This window comes from Astyanax mexicanus, chromosome 11 (genome assembly GCF_023375975.1).
Source record: "Astyanax mexicanus isolate ESR-SI-001 chromosome 11, AstMex3_surface, whole genome shotgun sequence".
Lineage (NCBI taxonomy): Eukaryota > Metazoa > Chordata > Actinopteri > Characiformes > Acestrorhamphidae > Astyanax > Astyanax mexicanus.
This window is the reverse complement of record NC_064418.1, coordinates 8,307,872-8,328,676: the sequence shown is the minus strand read 5'-3', so window position 1 is coordinate 8,328,676 and position 20,805 is coordinate 8,307,872. Positions and strand designations below refer to the sequence as shown.

Sequence of the window (20,805 nt, the reverse complement as noted above, 5' to 3'; positions counted from 1 at the left end):
TAAATACACATAATACAAAAGGAGAGTAAGGAAGTAGAGAAGCAGCAGCAACATGAAACCAGTGCAAGTGCATAAGACACTTTTGCTATAGCAGCATGGATTAATGTGTAAGAATAGCAGTACATGACAAGTGTTTCAGTGCAGGTAAAGTGTCAGTGTTGTTCGGAAATAAATGTGTAGAAAGTTCTAAACCCATAATTTAGTACAAAACAAATGCTTGTCTCTCTCTAAATCGCTTAATGTAATTATATTAAGTAACATACAAGGTAATGTCTTAGCACTTATAGTTTTTATCAATTTCTATAAGAACTAAAGATTATTAGATTAAAACAGATTGTTTGTATCTGTTTTATGTGCCCTCACTCTCAAATAAAGCAATACAGTTCAAATATGTGTGGTAAAACTAAAGGTGCAATTGATGCAGTATTATACTTATATAAATATAAAATTGATATTATACTTTATACTTAACAAAAGTAGTAAATAGTAATTAAATAAGTAATGGCACTTCTTCACTGTGTAGTAACTACACTAAACTAATCCACTCACTTTATTATCCTCTACTACAGCCATTTTCATTATGACAACACAATGCAAACTGCCACTGTGTGACATGATGTGAATCTGTCAGTTGTTCTTCTATACTTCGTAAAAACATTTAATGATGAACAGACCAAAGCAAATGCTTCAAAATGAATAAAATATTTTTTAACATTTTAACATTGCAGTGTATTCTCCTTTAAATTACTATTTCAGAGATACAAGGAGTCATAGTTAAACTTGACTGGACAACATATACATACAAAGATTGCATGACAGTCATTATATTTTTAAGACATTAAAAATTACAGGATTTTCTTTACAGAAATACTTTTGCTGATGCCAACTTTATTATAAAAATGCTGAAATTATACTGTATATATTGTGCAGCCGTAGTTTCAATTAGATTCAGTATGTGTTTGGGACAGTATTTCTATTTGATTGAAGTTATTTGAATATCACACAGTTGGGTAATAGGTAATTTGCCTAACACCATGAGGAGTAGCTAGTTTCCTTCCCTGGAAAGTGTGACCGTAGATAACACACATTACCTGTACTATCACACCACACGCCATCCCAGCATCAGCAAAGTGGACCCAACCCTAAGCATACCTCTAGTTACAGTGCATACAAAAGATACATACAACACTAACACAGAAGCCCTGTTCAAACTACAGCCTGTCCCAGAGGCCTATGTTGGCTGGTCAATATTATAACTGATTAGTATCTGCATGTATGTACATATTACAGCATAACAGGAAGAAGAAAAAGGAAAAAAAGAAACAAACTGCAACTGCTCACTTTTAAGGTATTAAGCATGTCTTGCTTTCATGTAAGTTTCAGTTTTATCACAGGAATAGCCCTTTAAAAAAAGAGCCAATCAGCTTGCTGCTTGTGTGGAGAGTGGCGCCAAGTCAGCACTGTGGAGATCTGTGTAGGCGCAGCAGCCAAAACAAGCTGAAAGGAGGAGAGAAGGAGCTTTCATTCGGAAAATGGGATGTTGACTACTGATTAAATGAGCCAATCACAATGCTCATTTTCAGCTTCCCTATCACTGCCCAGCCAATCACAGCTGCTCCAAACTGTCAGCAAACATATGGATCTCTTTTTTTATTTGTTCATAATTGATGATATAAAGCACTTTAATTTCTGAATCAGTTTCTCTGATTTTGCTATTTATAGGTAAATGTTTAAGTAAACTGAACATTGTTGTTTAATTCTATAAACTACAGACAACATTTCTCCCAAATTCCAAACAAAAATATTATCATTTAGAGCATTTATTTGCCAGTATTTGGTGGGCGGAATAAATCTCAGTTTTCATGGATCTTGACATGTTCTACTCCACCAGTCTTACATAATGCTTTTGGATAACTTTATGGCACTCCTGTTGCAACTCATCCTTTTTAGATAATCTCTTTTTTTCCAGAGCTGTATGTTCTTACAGTCACGTAAGTGATTTTATAAAAAATTAAAAAGTTATATTATTTCTACACATAAACAAATAAAAAAATAAATGATCTGACTCACCAACACAGTCCTGATATGTCTACTCAACTTTCTGTAAAATTTCCCTAATTCTCAGAAAATAATGCAAGGCACCTATCAGAGTCTTCCCACTGCATTAATGGGACAATCTGCCAAAGGTTAAAAGGTCAGAAATAGCCAAGAGCTGAACTGAGAACAGTTCTGAACGCTTTTTCTTTAGCCACTGCCATCTTCCTCACAGCTGTCAGTCAACCCTATCTCCAGAGCAGTCCCAGCTAGCTACAGGGCTAAAAATAGTGAATCCTGAAAGCAGTCAGTGCAGTCACTGTCCACAAAGGTATTAGTCTTGGTTGACTGAACTCTATGGAAGTCTGACAAGATCATCATTACTGTTCCTCATGATATAGACTGGGGAATTCTACTGTATTCGTGCCATTTTAAGTTCCAGCATTCAGAATCATTTAGGGATCACATTATTAGCATTAGCACTACTAAGTAAAGGCTTGAGTTTGATTTTTTTCAAAGCAAAATTAAAAGAGAGCAGAAAGCAGACAGTGAGCAGAGAAACAGAAAGAGTGGAAGTGTATAAGAGTTATGGAGTTTCCCTCAGGGTTGATACACTTGTTTTTTTCATGACTTTTCCATGCCTTCAAGGCAAATTTTCATGACCACACGATTTTTAAAACAATGCAGAGATGGACTGTAAAACCAAAATCAATTGATTATACTAGGTTTAAAATGAGTCTGATAAAAATGTTGACACACGGTCTTTAATAATAAAATGTGTGTCAGATCCTGAGAGCTCAATTGTGTAGGGATAAATTACTGAATTAACTCTGAGCTGATGTATTTGTTAGCTCAAAATAGATTTTCTTTTTCGATAAACGAAAACACAAACTTTTGTAGACCAAATTTCCATGACTTTTCCTAAACTTTCTTGGTATTTTTATTTTTCCAAAACTTATCTATGCCTGGGAATTGCTATTTTCGAATTCCATGACTTTTTAGGTTTTTCATGATCATACAAACCCTGTTCTCTGTGTGAAGGTCCTACTACGTTAAAAATCGAAACCGTTTTTTTTTTTTTTTGCATATGAAAAATCATACTCTGTGTAGATGTGTCCTAAAACTATTTTTTTTAAAGTAAAAGAACTGCTGTATAGATATTGTTGAATTTTATGTAATATTTAATGATCATTTCAGCTCAACCTGACTCAAGCATATTTCTCCTCTACAGCACTGGAGAATTTGAGCATTTCTCTCTAGTGAAGCCAGCCAGGTGCTTGTGCAGTCTCTTGACCTCCTCACAACTTCAACACTGCAACTCTCTCGTGGCTGGTCTTCTTGTGCATGCAGTCAGGCCTCTGCAACTGATCCAAAATGCAGCAGCTCGACTTCTCAAGGTTTTCAACCTTCCAAAGTTTAGCCATGTCACCCCCTCTTGCTGTGCAACCTTCAACCAGCTGAACCAGTAGCAGCTTAGATCTCAAACCCTGATATTGGCCAACAAAGTCAAAAATGGTCCAGCTCCTTCCTAGCTGATTAAAAAGTCAAAATAAAAACAGATCTGTAACTAGAATGCTTCATGCTTTGAGTATGAATCTCTTAGGGTGAATAGAAGACCAACATCTAAGTCACTCTCTTTCCTGGCACTGAGGTGGTGGAATAAACTCAACCTGAATGTCCGAACAGCTGAATCACTCACCATCACTATTCAAGCATCAACTGAAGACTTGTTTCTTTTGTGAGCCCTTAATAAGGCACTGATATCTAATAAAGCTTAAATACAGTATATCACATCTACCATAAATTCTCCTTGTTCCTCTCTATTGTTCTTCCAAAGTTTCTATGTTCAGAACTACCTATCGCTAGCAATATGGCTATTGTATGGCTTGTTTGCAGTACCATCAGAGCTCAAAGTATCTTAAATTTGGGCTGTATTAATACTAGTTTTAGATACTCTAAGTGAATGACCAAACAACTTTTGTTATGCGTAGAACTGGATCTCCGAATCTCAATACCAAGAAGGCATGACTGAAATGTCTCTGTACTATTAAATACTGACAAAAGGTTTTCAATACTTTCAATACTTTGTATGAAATGTTCATAAATGTGCCAAACATGTGGTAAACAAATCAAAGTGCTCTAAAGTCGGTGTCTACTTATAAAGAATTGTCCGCACTTTATTTCATTTAAGCTATCAACACACTGCAACTGTGCTGAAGACTTCTAGACCCTCTCTCTTTCTCTCTCTCGCTCTTTCGCTCTCTCTCTATCTCTCTCACTCGCTCTGTCTCTTTCGCCTACTCCCTCTCTCGCTCTCAGATACTATAATAAAGTAAAAAAGGTTCTAGTCTGCCAGGCTTAAACCGCACTACTCTGTTATTACTGGGGACATTACAGCATTTAAAAATATTATTCCTATTTTAATTCATTTTTAAGTGATTGACACCACTTATATGAATATAATTTAATTTTGCCAATCTAACACTTATATGTCTTTAAAAAAAACTTGCAAAAACTGAACTGCATCGAGCGGCATTGTCTGTTTGTTCCAACAAGATCCAAAAAGATGGAGTCTCTCATGGTGACTCTATGAGAATGAGATTACTCATGTTGGCTGTTTAATAAATACATGATCAATAAAGCTTTTTGTATTTTTTGGATACAATTAAGAAAAATGTATCAAACAAATATATAGTTTAGGTATCGGTATTGAATTCAAAGTATCATAATGGTATCGAAAATTCTAAAATGATACCCAGCCCTACCTCCAAGCAGAGGCTTTTGTTGGTAATCTACAAAAATCAGTCTGCGACTAGAAAACATTACTCGCTTTAGAGAACAGTGTCTGCTAAATGCCATAAATGTGAACATACAGTTCTAAAACTCCTCTGCACTCAATCACAGATGCCCAAATGTACAACACACAATCTGACTGGTGCCATGAGGGCTGATTATCTCTGAGTGAAAGCCAGGCAATTGTCCAACCCATCCGTCCAACTCTTTTGTAGCAGCAAGACTGCTATGAAAAAGCCATTAGACAGCTTTTGAAGAATGTTTGCATTCAGCAACTTTAGCATGACTGTAAGCACGAGCAATTAGACAAGAATTAGAGTGACCAGGATCAGACACATCACACTGTACAGCAGAGATCAGCCATTTACTGCTAATTTCTATAATCTGGACAACTCAATCAACAGACATTTCACAGCAGAGGCTTACATAAGTGGCTTGGACAGCGGGGAACAACATAGCGAAACTGCAGTGTCAGGAGGGACATGAGAATAAGACAATAAAGTGCCTAATAAACATGGCAGGGGATCTGTGTGAGATACAATAACGGGCCTTACACAACAAAAAGGCATTGTCCCCGTGCGTCGCGATTTCATGTTCCAACATGAAATCGGCATTATAGCGTTTAAATGGACAGTTTCGCCATGAATCACTGGGCCACTTGGGCCTGCAACCAGGGTCGGCAGAAGGACAAAGGCCCAATTAGGAGGACACAAGAATTTGGGTCAATCTTCACTCACCTCTCAGTAGCAACAGGAAGCTCACAAATAAAAGGAAAACGGTCCACAATTTCAATACAAGCTGCAATTATTTACTCCTGCTTCTAATTACCAGTCATTACTCACGTTTTTCTCTACGCAGCTCGCTCACATTCTGATAGTGCTTTAAGTCTTTGTGGAGGTGTGAAGCATGAAACACTGACAAAAAGAACTGAGACCGCAAAATACAAAACAATGCAAAAAAGGATAACCCTTATCACTGCTAACAAAGTAGAGCATCTAAACTGATTCTTCCAGAGAAGCATTTGAATAAAGATGGTAGGGTTCATTAGACAGTAGTCAAATTAGTACAATTCTGAGGCACTATAAAAATAGAACCACAGACAATACAACCCATTATCAGCAGTGGAAAAGACCAAACAAATATACATACAAATAGAAGCATCAAAGAGGCACAGCTTAGAACATCATACTGAACAGAATTTAAAAAAGACATCTGTAGTCACCTGGATAAGATCAGCCACCTAAATCAGCTGGAGTCACACGATTCTGCCCCCCCCCCCAAAAAAAAAAAAATATATATATATATATATATATATATATATATATATATATATATATATATATATATATATATATATATATATATATATATATATCAAGAACAGCGCACAAAAATATATAACAAGAGGATGACAACCAAAGAAGATCCTGAAACACTAACAAGTCAATGGCAGAATAAGCTGTTTGGTATTGGCAGAAAGGATGCCCAACCCACAGTCCACATCCCACAAAAAACACAAAAAATGTTCCTTACAAATGTTGCTTCAATTAAAAGGGAAATTAACAGACTGATACCCAAGGGTATCAGATTTATCACCAAGAAATTACCATTATTACAACAAAAAATAATCCACCAAATACAAATTTCCAGAGCAACAGGTGAAGAGAAAGCAAAGAGTCAGGCCTAGTGTAAATGTCACACGTAGGCTTTTTCACAGGAGCATTCCTGAGTTTCTACAGTAATTATCACATCCAAACATAACATGCAAACATATCAACACTCTTATCGTGTTAAGAGGCCTGGCCTTATACAGAGGCAAGGAGAAGCCTGTGGCCAAATATTGACAAGACATGTCTGAGTCAATATTGACGTAAGTTCATATAAAGCCATTCATCAGTCTTCGGTCGAGAGAGAAAGAGAAGCGTTCTCTGACTGTAACAGGCGACTGACCTTAACAGAGCCAATTAATTAGTCTATAACCGCCGAGTGACAGAAGAAAAGAAAGAGAAAGGCACCAAGAAAGTGAATGACACCGGCTATTGAGACGCGATAAAGCTAAAAGGCCTTGTGACTGTTCTGAACAGTCTGTGAATCCAGATGAATGTACAGGTTTCTCCAGACAGCATCTCCCCAGGAGCTGTTTGATGTGTCACTGAAAGGTTTGCTCCTGATATTCTCCTCTGTTTGGTGTGGAGACCGAGTGGGTGGTTGGAGAGGAACAGGAGTGGGAGTGGGAGATGATGAAATGGCACAGAGCACACAGCGCCTACTGCACTCCTGCCCTCTGTGCACTTCCATATTTATTAGAGGCTTTAGAAGCCAGTGCCTTGCATTGTGACCGGCTACCAGGACTAATTCCAAATGAAACGTCTGTGATGAATCATGGACAATGCTAATTTAGGAGACCACTGCCCCCCTTCGAAATGAGACGTCAGACAGCTCCAGACGCGGCTGTATCTTCATTATCTCAATTTGAACCTCTAACGGAGCGACTGCACACTCACTGGAGGGTTAAGAGATGAAAAGGCAGGGGTCTTCTCAGAGGGAAGCTACAGCTAAGTGCTTCTGGAAGGTGCTTTCTATGAAGAAGAAAAAAAAAAAAACAACCATGGTTGCTAAGATACAGGAAGGACTACATCAGGTTTGCACTCGAATGGGACATGGTAGAAGAGGGTTACAGGAAGTGTGACACAAGTGAGAGAAATAAGGAAGACAGGGAGAAGAGAGAAGAGATAAGAGATAATAAGTAGATTTATTTTATTTATTTATTTAATTTCCTATCTTGTCCCAACTTAGCTAGGCCAATTTTCCCACCAATTTAGCTGCTAGTCAGCTGTATATCGTCTAACACTGGTGATGCCACAATACAAGGAGAATGAAGACTAGAACATGCCTCCTCCGACACATGTGAAATCAGTCACTGTCTCTTTTTGAACTGCTGCTGATGCAGCACTGCCGAGTAGCATCACAGCACGCTCGGAGGAAAGCGCAGCGGATCGGTTACGATACATCAGCTCACAGATGCCTTGTGCAAATGGCCATCACCCTAGGAGTAATGAGGGGAAAGAGCACCATCTACCCACCCAGAGAGAGCAAGGCAAGTTGTGCTCTCTCAGGGCTCTGGCAGCTGCTGGCAAGCTGCATGACTAAGATTTGAACCAGCAATCTCCCGATTGTAGTGGCAGCTCTTTAGACCACTGGACCACTCCGTGCCCATCATGCAATATTTAGACAGGACTACATTTAATTAAAGTTATATTGAGACTAAACAAAGTGAAAGTAGATCAGTCATGACTTAAAATCAACATAAATTAAATGTATACAGAGACAGACAGTGTTTTGGTAAACAAAGGCATGCTAAGGATACTGTTACTGTTACTATCCTAGCCCTGTACAGCTCTCCTGCACTAGAATGAGACAGAGCAGACGTACTGTAGGTTACAATGAGTTCCTGAGTGCCGCGGCTAAAGAACCTGCTCTCACAGCTACGTGCAGAACAACAGAACCTACAGTTTGTTGCAACGAACACCCTGTACAGCCCAAGATCAGTCGTCTTTGAGGCCCGCTCCTGGATTAGAGTCCTAAGCGCAAAACCAAACAGTCCAGACCTAGCAGTCCTCAGCACAAACACGATACGAAGTTGAAAGGGAGTGTCAGAAGGGCACAGAGATCAGCCGTCTGCTCTCTGACTTCCAAGTCTCCCACGACGATGTTTTCTTTAGCAAGCTGCTCCACGGAGCACGTACTCAGCCTGGCTCTGAGAAGAGGGGGTTGAACCTCAAAGGCAAATTAATAGCAGGTCTTTCAAGAGAGGACATCTGTTTTGAATTCCAGCGAGTCTGCACGTTACGGCGTGGGGCAATTCAATAATCACAGCGGTTGCAAAAGCTCCGTACAGCTGGAGGTGTGCCAGAGCAAGGCTTTGTACACCTCCTGGGCTCTCCTCAGAGGCTGGGGAGGAGCCTGCACTACCTCCACTAAGGGTCTCCCTCAGAAGGACATGATGGACACGGAGGAGAGATAGAGAGAGAGCACAGAGCAACGTCACATTCCTAAATTTAGAAGCAATGCCGGTCTTTCCTGAGATAAGCTTAAAATATGCTTAAAAGGAACACCACTGGCTTACTCTCTTTTCCTCCTACGAAGAATTAATCTTATCTGAATTTAATGTGATGGTAACTCCCATGTAAAACACTTTGAGGGAAAAATGTGGTCCAGCTATAAATAATTTTAAGGGATATCATAAACTAGACAAAATTAAGCAGCATGCACAGGCTTGGGGTTTCCTTAGTGTTTCCAAAGCATGTTTTTTTAGCCCCTGCTGCTTCAGAATTGTATAAAAACGTCATGAAATCACAAAAACTTAAGTTTGTGGGGGGCTTTGAATTTTTGCAAATTACATAGAGAGAAGTTACATCAGCTACCGTTACTATCCTAGCACTGTACAGTTTGGGGAAAGGGAGTAAGCTGTGCAAACTGTCCTGAAACCTACTTAAAATTATGTTATGCAAGAAATATGTAAATGAACTTCAAACTGCCGTAATCAACGCTTCCTGCTGGCATTCTAAAAACAATCTGTATACCTAAATTTTTAATGGACTACCAATTGGCACAAAATAAGTGATTTGCCATTGCCCTCAGTTTCCTGACCTAAAAACATGGAGATCTATTGAAATTAAAAGAGCAGCTCATATGAAAGACAGCCTAGAAGCCTCACAGCTGCTACAAAAAGCATTTCTATGGTGCCCTAACTTCTGCTTTAGGCCCTTTTTCTTTTTTTTTGTAAATGATGAAAACTTTTGCAAGCATCTGTTAAGCACACTGTAGCACAGATCTACGACATGATGCTCAACAACAGCAAATTCCATGCAGGAAGATTCCACCACAGCTGCCTCTCTTATTCTAAGAATCTCAAATATCAAACAATATGAGATCGATCTGTACAGTCCTCCGAATATTACTCATCTCCATTTAATTATGAGAGCACTCCTAATACAAGCCTCATCCCAGGAGCTCATAAACCCAGTCCTCTAGTAGAGTGCCCTACTGGGAGTCAAGTAAACACAGAGATCTGATATGCTAAAGACAACAGCATTGTGCGGAAAGAGCAACAAACACAGCAGCTCGTTCCCACACACCCCATTCTAAGGCACTGTGTAGTCAGTGAAAACATGATTACAATTAATGGCAATTCAAGGGCTTTACAAGAAACTTCTTCGGTTACACGAAACGCCAGGCATTCCATCCCCAGTCTCAATTTATCCATCCTGAAAAGCTGTTTAAGCAGAATTCCAGAGATGCCTGAAAGTGTCTGCGTAATTGAATTGTTCAGATGGGAACATTCAGGAGGGGGTTTGATGTGAAACGCTACATTTAAAAGAAACCAAGCCAGGTTAGAGGATTATTCACAGTGGTGGAGATAGGAACCTTCCTGATGAATCTGATGTTGTTGTTGAAAATGTTTCTGCACCAAAACGCTGCATCAGTGTTAATGAACTGTGCGTTTCCTACGGAGAGTCGGAAAACATGGAAATCAGGTAAATTGAATACCAGAAAAATTGGATACTCTAAATCTGCCCTAGTGGTGGATGTGTTTGTGACTGTATGGCCAGATATGTACTGGCACTCAGTGTTGGATCAACTTCTCAGTGCCCGATGCAGACCTCCAGGTGGACAGTCATTTCCAGTTAAGAGTATGCTGTGCACGATTGGCAGCCACTTCTCACTGGTGTGTTTTAAGTGTATTGAATGTTTTGTACAAAGAAAGTAAGTAAGAAAGGCAAAATTGTAATTGTAAGTAAGCAAGAATTTCAGTAAGTAAGTAAGAGTATTAGGGTTTTCAAAATCCTCCATCCAAAATGTTCTCCCAGTGTCTGTTTGGGTTTCCTCGACAAAGATTGAGATCAGGTAAACTAGATACCAGAAAAATTGGATACTTTAAATCTGCCCTAGTGGTGGATGTGTGTGAGACTGTATGGCCATATATGGATTGGCACTCTGTGCTGGATCAACTCCTCAGTGTTGAATGCAGGCCACCAGGTGGATGGTGGTTTTCGATTGAGAGTAGGTTGTGTGTGATTGGCGGCAGCTTCTCATTGGTTTGTGCTGAGTGTATGGAAAGTAACTGTAAGCACACTGGAGTGCCTAGTAGGGCAAAATTGTAATTGTAAGTAATTACGTAAGTAAGTAAGTAAGAGTATTAGGGTTCCAAATATCCCAATACTCCATTTAAAAATGTTCTCCTAGTGTCTGTTTGGGTTTCCTCAAGACAGATGGAGATGAGATAAATTGGATGCCAGAAAAATGGACTCTAAAATTGAGCTAGTGGTGGATGTGTATGTGACTGCAGTGGTTTCCGATTGAGAGTAGGCTGTGTGTGATTGGCGGCAGCTTCTTATTGAGTGTATTGAGTGTATGTATGTAATTGTAAGCACACTTGAGTGCCTAGTAAGGAAAAATTGTAATTGTAAGTAAGTAAGTAAGAGCATTACGGTTCCAAATATCTAAATCCTTCACATGTTCTTTCTGTGTCTGTGTGAGGTTCCTTCACACAGATGCAGATCAGGTCAATTGTATACCAGAAAAATTGGATACTCTAAAAGTGCCCTGGTGGTGAAAAAGGTGCTAAATAAGTGTAACTGTAAGTAAGTAAGAAAGAAAGAATATCACTTCTTCTAAAAACACCACTTCAATTGTCTAAAACCTGCACGCTCCTGACATTTCCAGAGGGTCCAAAAATGTGACAGGATGACTCACAGCGAATGAACAAGGCCATGGAAAATGTAATCACATTAGAGTTAAATCAAACGTAGGGAGGTTTAAAAAGGTGTAATGTAACTCCTACACCTGCAGCTTAACTTGCTTTATGAGGAACGAGCGTGACGCCTAAAAGATCATGCAGCCTTTAGTCGCCCTACATTTCACTTTCCAAAGGGCTTTCCAGTCATGTCATCAAAATGCAGCGGTTCAGCATGGCTTTCTGGGAAAACTGTGTTAGCAAAGAAAACAATCCACACCAAGTCATCCTCCGCAAAGTGAGCCAAATCACGTGACCGCTTCACCAAACCGAGCACCGTCTCAGAGAGCCTATAAAAACGGCCTTCCTGGATCCCTGGCTAAGGCGCATCACATCTGGCTGCACAGCCATGCAAGGAGTTCAAAAAGTTCAGCAAGCGATCCATCCGTTCCTCACAGACTCGCACGAGCACACTGCACTAATGTACCACTACAGAGCCTGGCAAGCGGGTGACGGACACCCATCTGTGCCACTTGGCTTGTCATGTCAACATATTTCTCTCATTCTGCTTAGTCATTAATCACAAACCCTCTCTCTCTCTCTTTCTCTCTCTTCCGATTACTCAGTACGTTTGTACAACTCGGTCATGATCACACGTCTGACAGAGAGATGCATACTATGGAATGTACTGGCCAAAACAAAACACTGAGATGTGTTTAGGGCTGCAACAATTAGTAGCAAGAATAAATGTACATTGAATTAAAAAAAAATTATTTCAATTTTTGTATGATGTATGTTTTGTCTTGGTCTTTTTTAATAGGATTTAATTAGTCCCGATTATGTTCTTGACTCTGAATTGGCTCTAGGTGTCTGTACTAAAACACGACCTGGGGCAGGTTATTCCAGAAACTGGTAGAACCAATCTAAGCTTGGTTTCTAGTGGTGGCTAGCGAAATGAAGCCCACAGTTAGAAAAGCATGAGGAGCAAAACAACATACTAATAAAACTTATAAAGAACTTATAAAGAACCTTACATTAGACCTAGACCTCACTTATCGCCGTAACGCACACAATTCTGCATGGAACTAAAGGTGGTTCTTCTTTGACACGTATGAGATACATAACATGGCAAGAACAACTTTAACCAACTTATTGGTTGGTTAACTAACTGTGTGTAACTAAGTGAAAGTTAACAGATTAAACAGATACGACTCCCCTCCACCCGTCTCACAGCAAACCACAACCCTCCTGCCACATGCTGTATATTAATAACTGTATTAGTACACTGTGCACTGACCACTCAGTGAACTAAAGTGTTTAATGTGAAGCCTGTTCATTCCCTAATCCCCTTCTCAAACTTTAAGAGTCTATTTCACAATGCAGGATTTTTCACTTACAGCATCAAGAGGCAAGTCTGTAAAGGATGTAAAGGATATTTCTTATGGGCCCCAGCCTTCAGTCTTCACATTTGGCTTAAATTACCCAGCTTTCTGAGAAATCCTGCTTTTTAAAAGACACTGGAGGAGTTGAGTGTGTGTCGGCAACATCCAAAGGCTCATTTTACAAAAGGAGTTAAGTTCCATAGAAGAATAGAAAGATCCACAATAAACCGTTCCATAACAACAACACTGCAAATCTGAACCGGAATGATGGACGATGGCAGCCATTTTTCAGCCTTTATAGTTTCCAGCTGCACACTGTCATTTTGCAGAATAGCAAAGCGTGTGAAAATTGTACATATGCTGGGTTCAGGGGTTTGGGGACATTTCGCCATATGGGAGTGAGTGTATTATACAATAACAAATGGAGCATATGTTACTGTATAATATATGGGAAGAAATGATTTAGCCTTTTTTGGGTACTAAAATGTATATTTTCACATTTAGCCTAGAGGTTCTCAGGCCTGGTCCTGGAGGACAACTGTCCAACATGCTTGTGAGTTTAAAGATTCAGTTCTTCACCAATATACATTTCTTGCCTTTTCTCACTTGAAAGAAAGATTGTATTGAGAATCATCTGAACATGAATATGGGATGATAAACAGGTCTTAAAATATCCCATTTGTTCTAAATATAGAGCCGGATGTAATTAGGCAAAAATTACATTGTTTTTTTATTAAATTTGTGCTGCACAACAACCAATTAAACAGAATGTTTAACATTCTCTATAATAAAATGTACAGTTCAGTCAGTGTTCCTTAAGCACTCATATTTTTTATATGCATATTAAAGCATACTTTCGATATAATAAGAAAATGTATTACGAAACAATAAAATTTAAATATATTGCTCAGCTCTATCCGAATATCTTCATTTTACGAGCTCAGGTATTATTGGACTGACATATTATTGGCTGACATGTTTTTTTGTTTAGAAAGAATACTCTAGTGAGCATCACCTGAGCATAAAAGGAGAACAAACAGGTCTTAAACTGTTCCCTGTGACCTAAATACCTACTGAACTCATTTGCATTGGTTTTCCTAGAGCAGACACAGGTATTATTGGACCACAGCCGGGCATGCACACCATAGATGCTGACACATGCCACAGTGATCGCTTCTCCTTCTTTACAAAGTTCAATCGTCTCAGTTTCAGCTGAATAAACAAAATAACTCTTAAGTTACCCCAAACTATCTGATGATCCAGAACATCTGAACCCACCATACCATGATAAAGGCCATCTGGTTATATGAGATCATACAGTATTATACAGTAGCATGCAGCAAGACAACATGTTGTAGATGATGTAGTGAGTATATGATGTATGGGACCTGGACAGAGGCTGTTAAGCAGAGATTTTTTCCCACCTGAAACAATTGAAATATTGAAGCAAAAATAATTATCTTAAAAAAAGTCTTAAAAAGCTCATTTTAGTCTGAAGAATCACCCATACCTAAATGCACAAACTTGTTAGAAAGAACATCCTACTAGACTTGAGCTGAATAAACAACGTTTCCTAAAATACCCAAAATTATCTGATAGACCAGAACATCTGAGCCCACTTTACAGGCCATCTGGTCTTAGAGGGTAGTTTATTATACAGTAGCATGAAGTAAGACAGCATGTGGGGGGAGAAAGAGATTGACAGAAGCTGGATGGAGAATGTTTACAGTACTTTTAAGATGTTACTTATAGTCTAAGTACCTACAATACCTGTATCACAACCAACTTAACTACCCAACTCATTCAATTAGAATGAACGTCCTTTTAGGCTTAAGATGTAGAAACTCGGATTTCCCCAGTTTCCTAATGGTGCAGAACATCTGAATCCACTCTAAAGCAATCAGGTCACATGGGACAGAGTACTATACAGTAACACAGATGGAGAAAACTTGTTATGGGAGTAGGAGGTGTACAGATCAGTTGTACTGCAGAACAAAGAGAGAAGCTTGTTTACAGTGCAGACCTACAACACCTTCTTGCACCTATAAAAAGTACTGAAACCAAGAGAAAGAATTTCCTACTAGGTGGACTGAGCTAAATAAGTGAGGGTTCCCCAGTTTACAAATGGTTCAGAAATCTGAACACTCTGTAAAAGGCAAACCATACTATAGTACATAAAGTAACACAGAGTCCAAGGAGATTAGAGCTTCATTGTTCTATATGACTTGACGGACCACAAAAACATGTGCATCTAAAATATGATGATCATTTCTCCACATTCTTCAGAAGGAACTTTCCACTAAGCTTGGTCTGAACCAACAAGGGTTCCTCAATTCCCTAATAGTTCAAAACATCTTAGGGTCATCCAGTCATATGGGTTAGTGTGTATATTATATAGTAGCAAGGAATAAGACCATGTGTAGTGGCAGTAGATATGACCTAGGGAAAGGGCTGGATGATCAATAATAAGCATCTGGAGCACCTGTATAACTACTGAAATGTTAATAAGTTGAATAACCAAGGAATATTAATTTCTGTTCAGAACATCTGAACTCACCCTAAAAAAAACAGTTCAATTGAGGTGCATTATTATACAATAACATGGAGTTAGAAAGCCTAGTGGAACTTTCTTTTTGTTAGGTTAGAAGGATGGTCATCATCATAATCATCATATTTTTAAAATAAGCAAGTCTTTAAAGGTTCCTTAATGTCTAATGAACCACAACATCCAAATGCACTTGAATGCATGCTCAGCTTGGGCTAAATAAACAAGTTTCTCAGTTTTCTAATCATCCAGAACTTTCAGCATCCATCACCCTCATCCAGACCACCCTAACAACTTATGGCAAGCCTTATGGCAAGTCTTATGGCAAGCTGCCATCACCTGCTCACGGTCCTTTACGCACGTGCAACAACCACCCCTCCCCAGCCCATGCACTCACCTGTCTCCACAGCAGCGCGTCCTGCTCGTTGAGCTTCCACGATCCCACCACGTGAATGGCGGCCAGCGCCACTCCGGTGGCGACGGCGGCGCGCATGCGCACGGGCAGCAGCGTGTACACGACGTGGATGAAGAAGACGGTCCACCACAAGCCGTCCGAGGCGCTGCGCGGGCGCACGAGCATCACCCCCACGACCTGCAGCACGAGCAGCACGGCGATCACGGCGTAGCACACGAGCCACATGTGGTCCTGGTGGAAGGCGCTGCGGTTGCACGCGAGCATGAGCGCGAGCACCAGCGCGATGGCCAGCGAAAAGGTGAGCACGAGCGCTGGGTAGCAGGGTCCCCCCGCGCAGTGGAAGCACAGCATGACGGCGCACACGAGCGCGATCACGGCCATCAGCATGGTCAGGCTGCTCTGGTTCAGGCGGAAGAAGTAGCGCTGGTAGAGGCGCTCGAGCTTCTCCGAGCGGAACTTCTTGGAGCTGAAGACGCGCATGACGCCGCTGCAGCACGCGGCCGCAGACAAGGCGCGAGCGTCCGGCGCGAGCTGCTGCTGCTGCAGCTGCTGTTGCTGCTGCTGCGGGTGACGCTGATGCCGCGGCCGCTGCCACTCCTCCTCCCCGCGGTTCTCCTCCTCCTCCTCCTCCTCCTTGGTCCTGGGCCTCCGCTCGTCCAGGCCCAGCTCCACGGACTTGGCGCGCACCCCGCCCTCGTCTGCGCGCTCCTGCCACGCAGATTTGGAGCGCAGACTCAGCCTGGTCCTGTTAGTAGTGGTGGTGGTGGTGGTTGTGGTGGCGGTGGTGGTGGTAGCTGTGGTCCCTCCGCGACCCTCTACGTCTCTCCACCGGCCGCTGGATCGGTTTAGCCGGGCAGGACAGCCGTTAGCCACCGGCTCCCTCTCGCCCCAAGCTGACCTGTGCTCGGTCCCTCCCCTTAGCCCGAGCCCAGGGGGGCTCACGCTGTTCGACCGGGACATGGCGATCAAGCCAGACGAGCCTGTGGTTACTCTTCTACAAACAGATCCGTTCTAAAATAAAAAAAAGTGCACGAGTGGCTTGGCAAGAGGAGATCCCTTAAAAGTCTCTAATTGTCCTTAACATAAAGAGATCCAGCGATAAAGAACATCGGAGAACTTACTATGCTAAAAGTAGTGTGGTCATACAGAATAGTGCATAATTTTTTTAAAATATATGTATTATTATTATACAGTATAAGTAGCACGTGTGCATGAGTGAGGCAGCATATGGTGGGTGTATGTATGAGTAAGTACGAATATGTGCAGAACATGGAGAATATGGAGGTTGTTTGGATAGAATATACTAGTATCTATCTAGTAGGAAAAGACATCTTCTCCTGAAAGCCTGTCCACATCAGGGTAAGAAAATATGTAAGAGCTTCCATAATACAGACTGAGGGTCAGCATTTTAGATAGATAGATATACAGATAGCTAGTTATAGCTTAGAATTGTCTATCACTTTCTTCATCTACACAGAGATTTAGTGATCTATCTGAAGCTGCATCAGGTCCACATCAACATCCAGCACAGTTATTCATTTATTCTTATGGAGGCTGTTTTTTTCCTAAACAAAGTTTTCTAATCACTGTTCTTCTGTATCATTCAGGGTCAGGAAAGGAATAAGAAGAAATCAATCAAAAAGTTCAAACAGTGCGAAAGGTGCCATAAAAGGTCCAGCATGATCCTTCATTAGATCCAACTGTTTTGCTTAAAAGTAAGGAAGGGGACAAAAAACAGCTGCAAAAAAAGTAGAGCACATATGTATATATATATATATCCATTAACTACAGATCCTGAAGACATGGCCTTGAAGGGACCGCTCCAGTGAAAAGAGGGGTACCACCACTCCAGTGACAGTTTTGTACCATGTTTGTTTGAGAATGGAAAAAAATCCAGTAGTTAAAAACAGCAAATCCTCCAAGAGAGTTGAAAAAAGCAATTCGGTATGCACAAGTATTCGCTTGAGATAAAGTGACAGAGTGTGTTTAAAACAATTAAAACAAAACGAAAAACAATTAAGCCCACGCTCTAATAGGTCTTAATCAGCGGGGACCCGCGCCTGGGCAACCATGCCTCATGAGCATCGCGGCGAGGGAAGCCCTTCTGCACCAGACCCTCCTCATTTTAGGTCTCAGAATGTGTGGGGAGATCATTAGAAGACGTTTCCCCCTTGTTTACACACCCCCAATAAAAAATGACCATGCCATCTAGAAGATCAGAAGAGGATCCATCGTGTTTCCCAGATGCATAGACAGATGCCTAGATGTTTCTATGCCTGTATGGTTGAGTATATTGATGTACGGATAAATAAATGGATGAAGAAGTTGAAGCCTTGATGCCTAGATCCTGGACGCTCACAGCCAGCTGCCTGGATTTCTAAGCCCTTGGAACGGCTCCTCCTTCTCCTCCATGGTGCAGCGCGCCATCCTTAGCCATCCATCCATTTATCCACCCGCCGGCCGAGTTTGTCTCTCCTCTCCTTCACCTGTACGCGGAGCCGCTGTACGCAGAGAAGCTGTCCACGGGCTGGTCTCCTCCTTCTCTTCCTCCTCCTCCTCTTCTTCTTCCTTCTTCTCCTCCTCTCCGCTCAGAAACCATCACGACCTCCTCTCCCTCAGAGCCAGAGCCCAGGCGAGGACACACGCTGCGACCACTAGCCCCTCATATCACCTCCATCCCCACGCTGGAAGAGGCGCCGCTGCGGGAACCCTCTGAGACCGCGCCGGCCTCAGCGCTGCCCGGCGGGGGGAGCAGAAGCAGCAGGAGCGGGGCAGCGGCTCCAGCCTCCGGTGCTGGCTGTGGACTCGCTTCAACGCAGCAGCAGCAGCAGCCAAACAAATTAATTCTCTCTCTGAAGCTCTCGTTCTTCTCCTTGTGCGCTCTGAAGCTGAGCTGAGCTGGTTTCTGAGCTTCTCTCCCTGAGGCCGATGAACAACACTCAGTATTGATCATGCATCAGCCCTTTCCCTGCTTCACTGGGCTTTTGTATTGCCATTCAACCAAGGCTGATTCTACACGGTCCCGCCCCTCCACCGCGCTAATTGGCTGGCTTGTTTAAATAGGCACCACACTCGCGCTCTGATTGGCCAGAGCGCGCGTCGCTCTCGCCCGCCTGTGTAATAAATTCAGCTTGAGCGGTGAAGATGAGTCCTGACCAAACTGAGCCGGAGCAGCAACATGGCGTTTCTCAGTTAGTTAGCTAGTTAAGCTAACTTGCTAGTTAACCTAGCTTAGCTTAGCTTAGTTTTGTTTATTTTAGTTAGAGAGCAAACACTCACAAAACACAAACACACAAAACGTAAAAAATGAACCTAAAATATGATTTAAGTTACTTTATTTCAGTAATTCTGTTTAAAAAAGTGAAACTCATATATTATTTAGATGTATTACACATAGAGTGATCTGTTTTAAGCTTTTTTTTTTTTAATTGTTGATGATTATTATGGCTTACAGCCAATAAAAAACCCAAAAATCAAACTATAACTGATTGTGGAAACTTCACTCTAGACCTCAAGCAGCTTGGACTGTGTGTCTGTCATTTCTGTGATTTCCAAATGAAATAAAACAATTCTGATGGTCAGTGATGGTTTGGTCTGCTGACAACTTGAGATTGGGATTTCATTTTCCAGCAGGACTTGGCACACTGCCCACACTGCCAAAAGTACCAATTGGTCTTATATAATATAAAACGTTTCTAAGACACAGTATTGGGTCTTATTACCTGTAAGCCATAATCATCAACAATAAAATAAATAAACACTTAAAATAGAGCACTCTGTGTGTAATATATTTATATATGAGTTTTACATTTTAAACTAAATTACTGAATTTTACTTTTTTTTTAATGACAGAGTTCTCCTGTAGATGGGCAAAGTACAGAACATTATTAGGTCACAGAGAGAGCAAAAACAGACATTATGTTTAGGACACATTTCTAGTATGAGGCTTTAAAAAGTGCTTTCACCTGAAGTCTATTTTATGCTAATATGTTACACATTTGGCAAAATAATTTAATTTATAAAACATTATAATAGGTATATTATATATCATTTGATAAGTGCATTGTTATTGTTTTTCTTATATGTATACACATTCACTGTGCTCTTTTATTGTGTTAAATTAATGGAATTTGATATTCTGTTATTAAAGTTATATTATGGTAGAGGCTTTATATAAGCATGTATCAGTTTTTTTGCACTATGTTACACTATTTACGTTTTGTGAGTTTATTTGAAATTGCGCAAAAAAAAAAATCTAAATTCTATTTCTTTTTAATTGATGACCAGAACATACCTCAGTTCACCCTATAGTGTTCTCACAATTAATTGCCATATGGCACCAAGGAACAAAACAAAAGTTTAAAAAGTTAAAATTTGGTCCACTGCTTCTCCTAATTAAGATAAACGGCTTCTCTTTCCAGTCAAATCAGCCTAATGAGTGAGATACTATTGGCTGAAAAGGAAGGGTTAGGTGTTCAGTCCAATAAAGAGCTCTGCTGCCATCATGTGAATGATGAATGAACTTTTGATCCAGTGTTACACTGTTAATTGTTTAACAAATGTAGAAATACCCCCATTATGTGGCAGCAACGTTATAGAAACTGGTATTACTTTGTTTTATTAGGGGATTTCTGCAGAAGTGCTTATTCTGGGTCTTGTATTTAATTTGATCAACAAATACTCAATGTAAAAGATATGAAGTACTAGCCTGCTGATGCTTCAAATGAAATACAAAAATATTATTTTGTTTAATTCAAAGTCAGAAAACGTAACAGTATGGAAAACAAATACAAAGAGGCTGAATTTTTAGCATTTACTTTTATGATTTTATTGCAGAGGACTAGCCCAATATTTTAGTTTGTTTGCTTCTTCATTGCAACTTCATTTAATTTATTTAATA

The 20,805-nt window shown here is 40.6% G+C and overlaps 1 protein-coding gene across 2 annotated transcripts in view; it reads right to left on the bottom strand.

The window, feature by feature from the left end:
- adcy5 (adenylate cyclase 5) overlaps positions 1-18,913 on the bottom strand; it is a 111,374-nt gene extending 92,461 nt beyond the window's left edge. For both annotated transcript variants that reach the window (XM_015606951.3, XM_022680526.2), the window contains exon 1: positions 15,888-18,913. In XM_015606951.3, the coding sequence (XP_015462437.3) occupies positions 15,888-16,865 (978 nt within the window). In that variant the 5' untranslated portion in view covers positions 16,866-18,913. The remainder of the gene's footprint in view (positions 1-15,887) is intronic.
- Between the last annotated feature and the right edge of the window lie 1,892 nt (positions 18,914-20,805).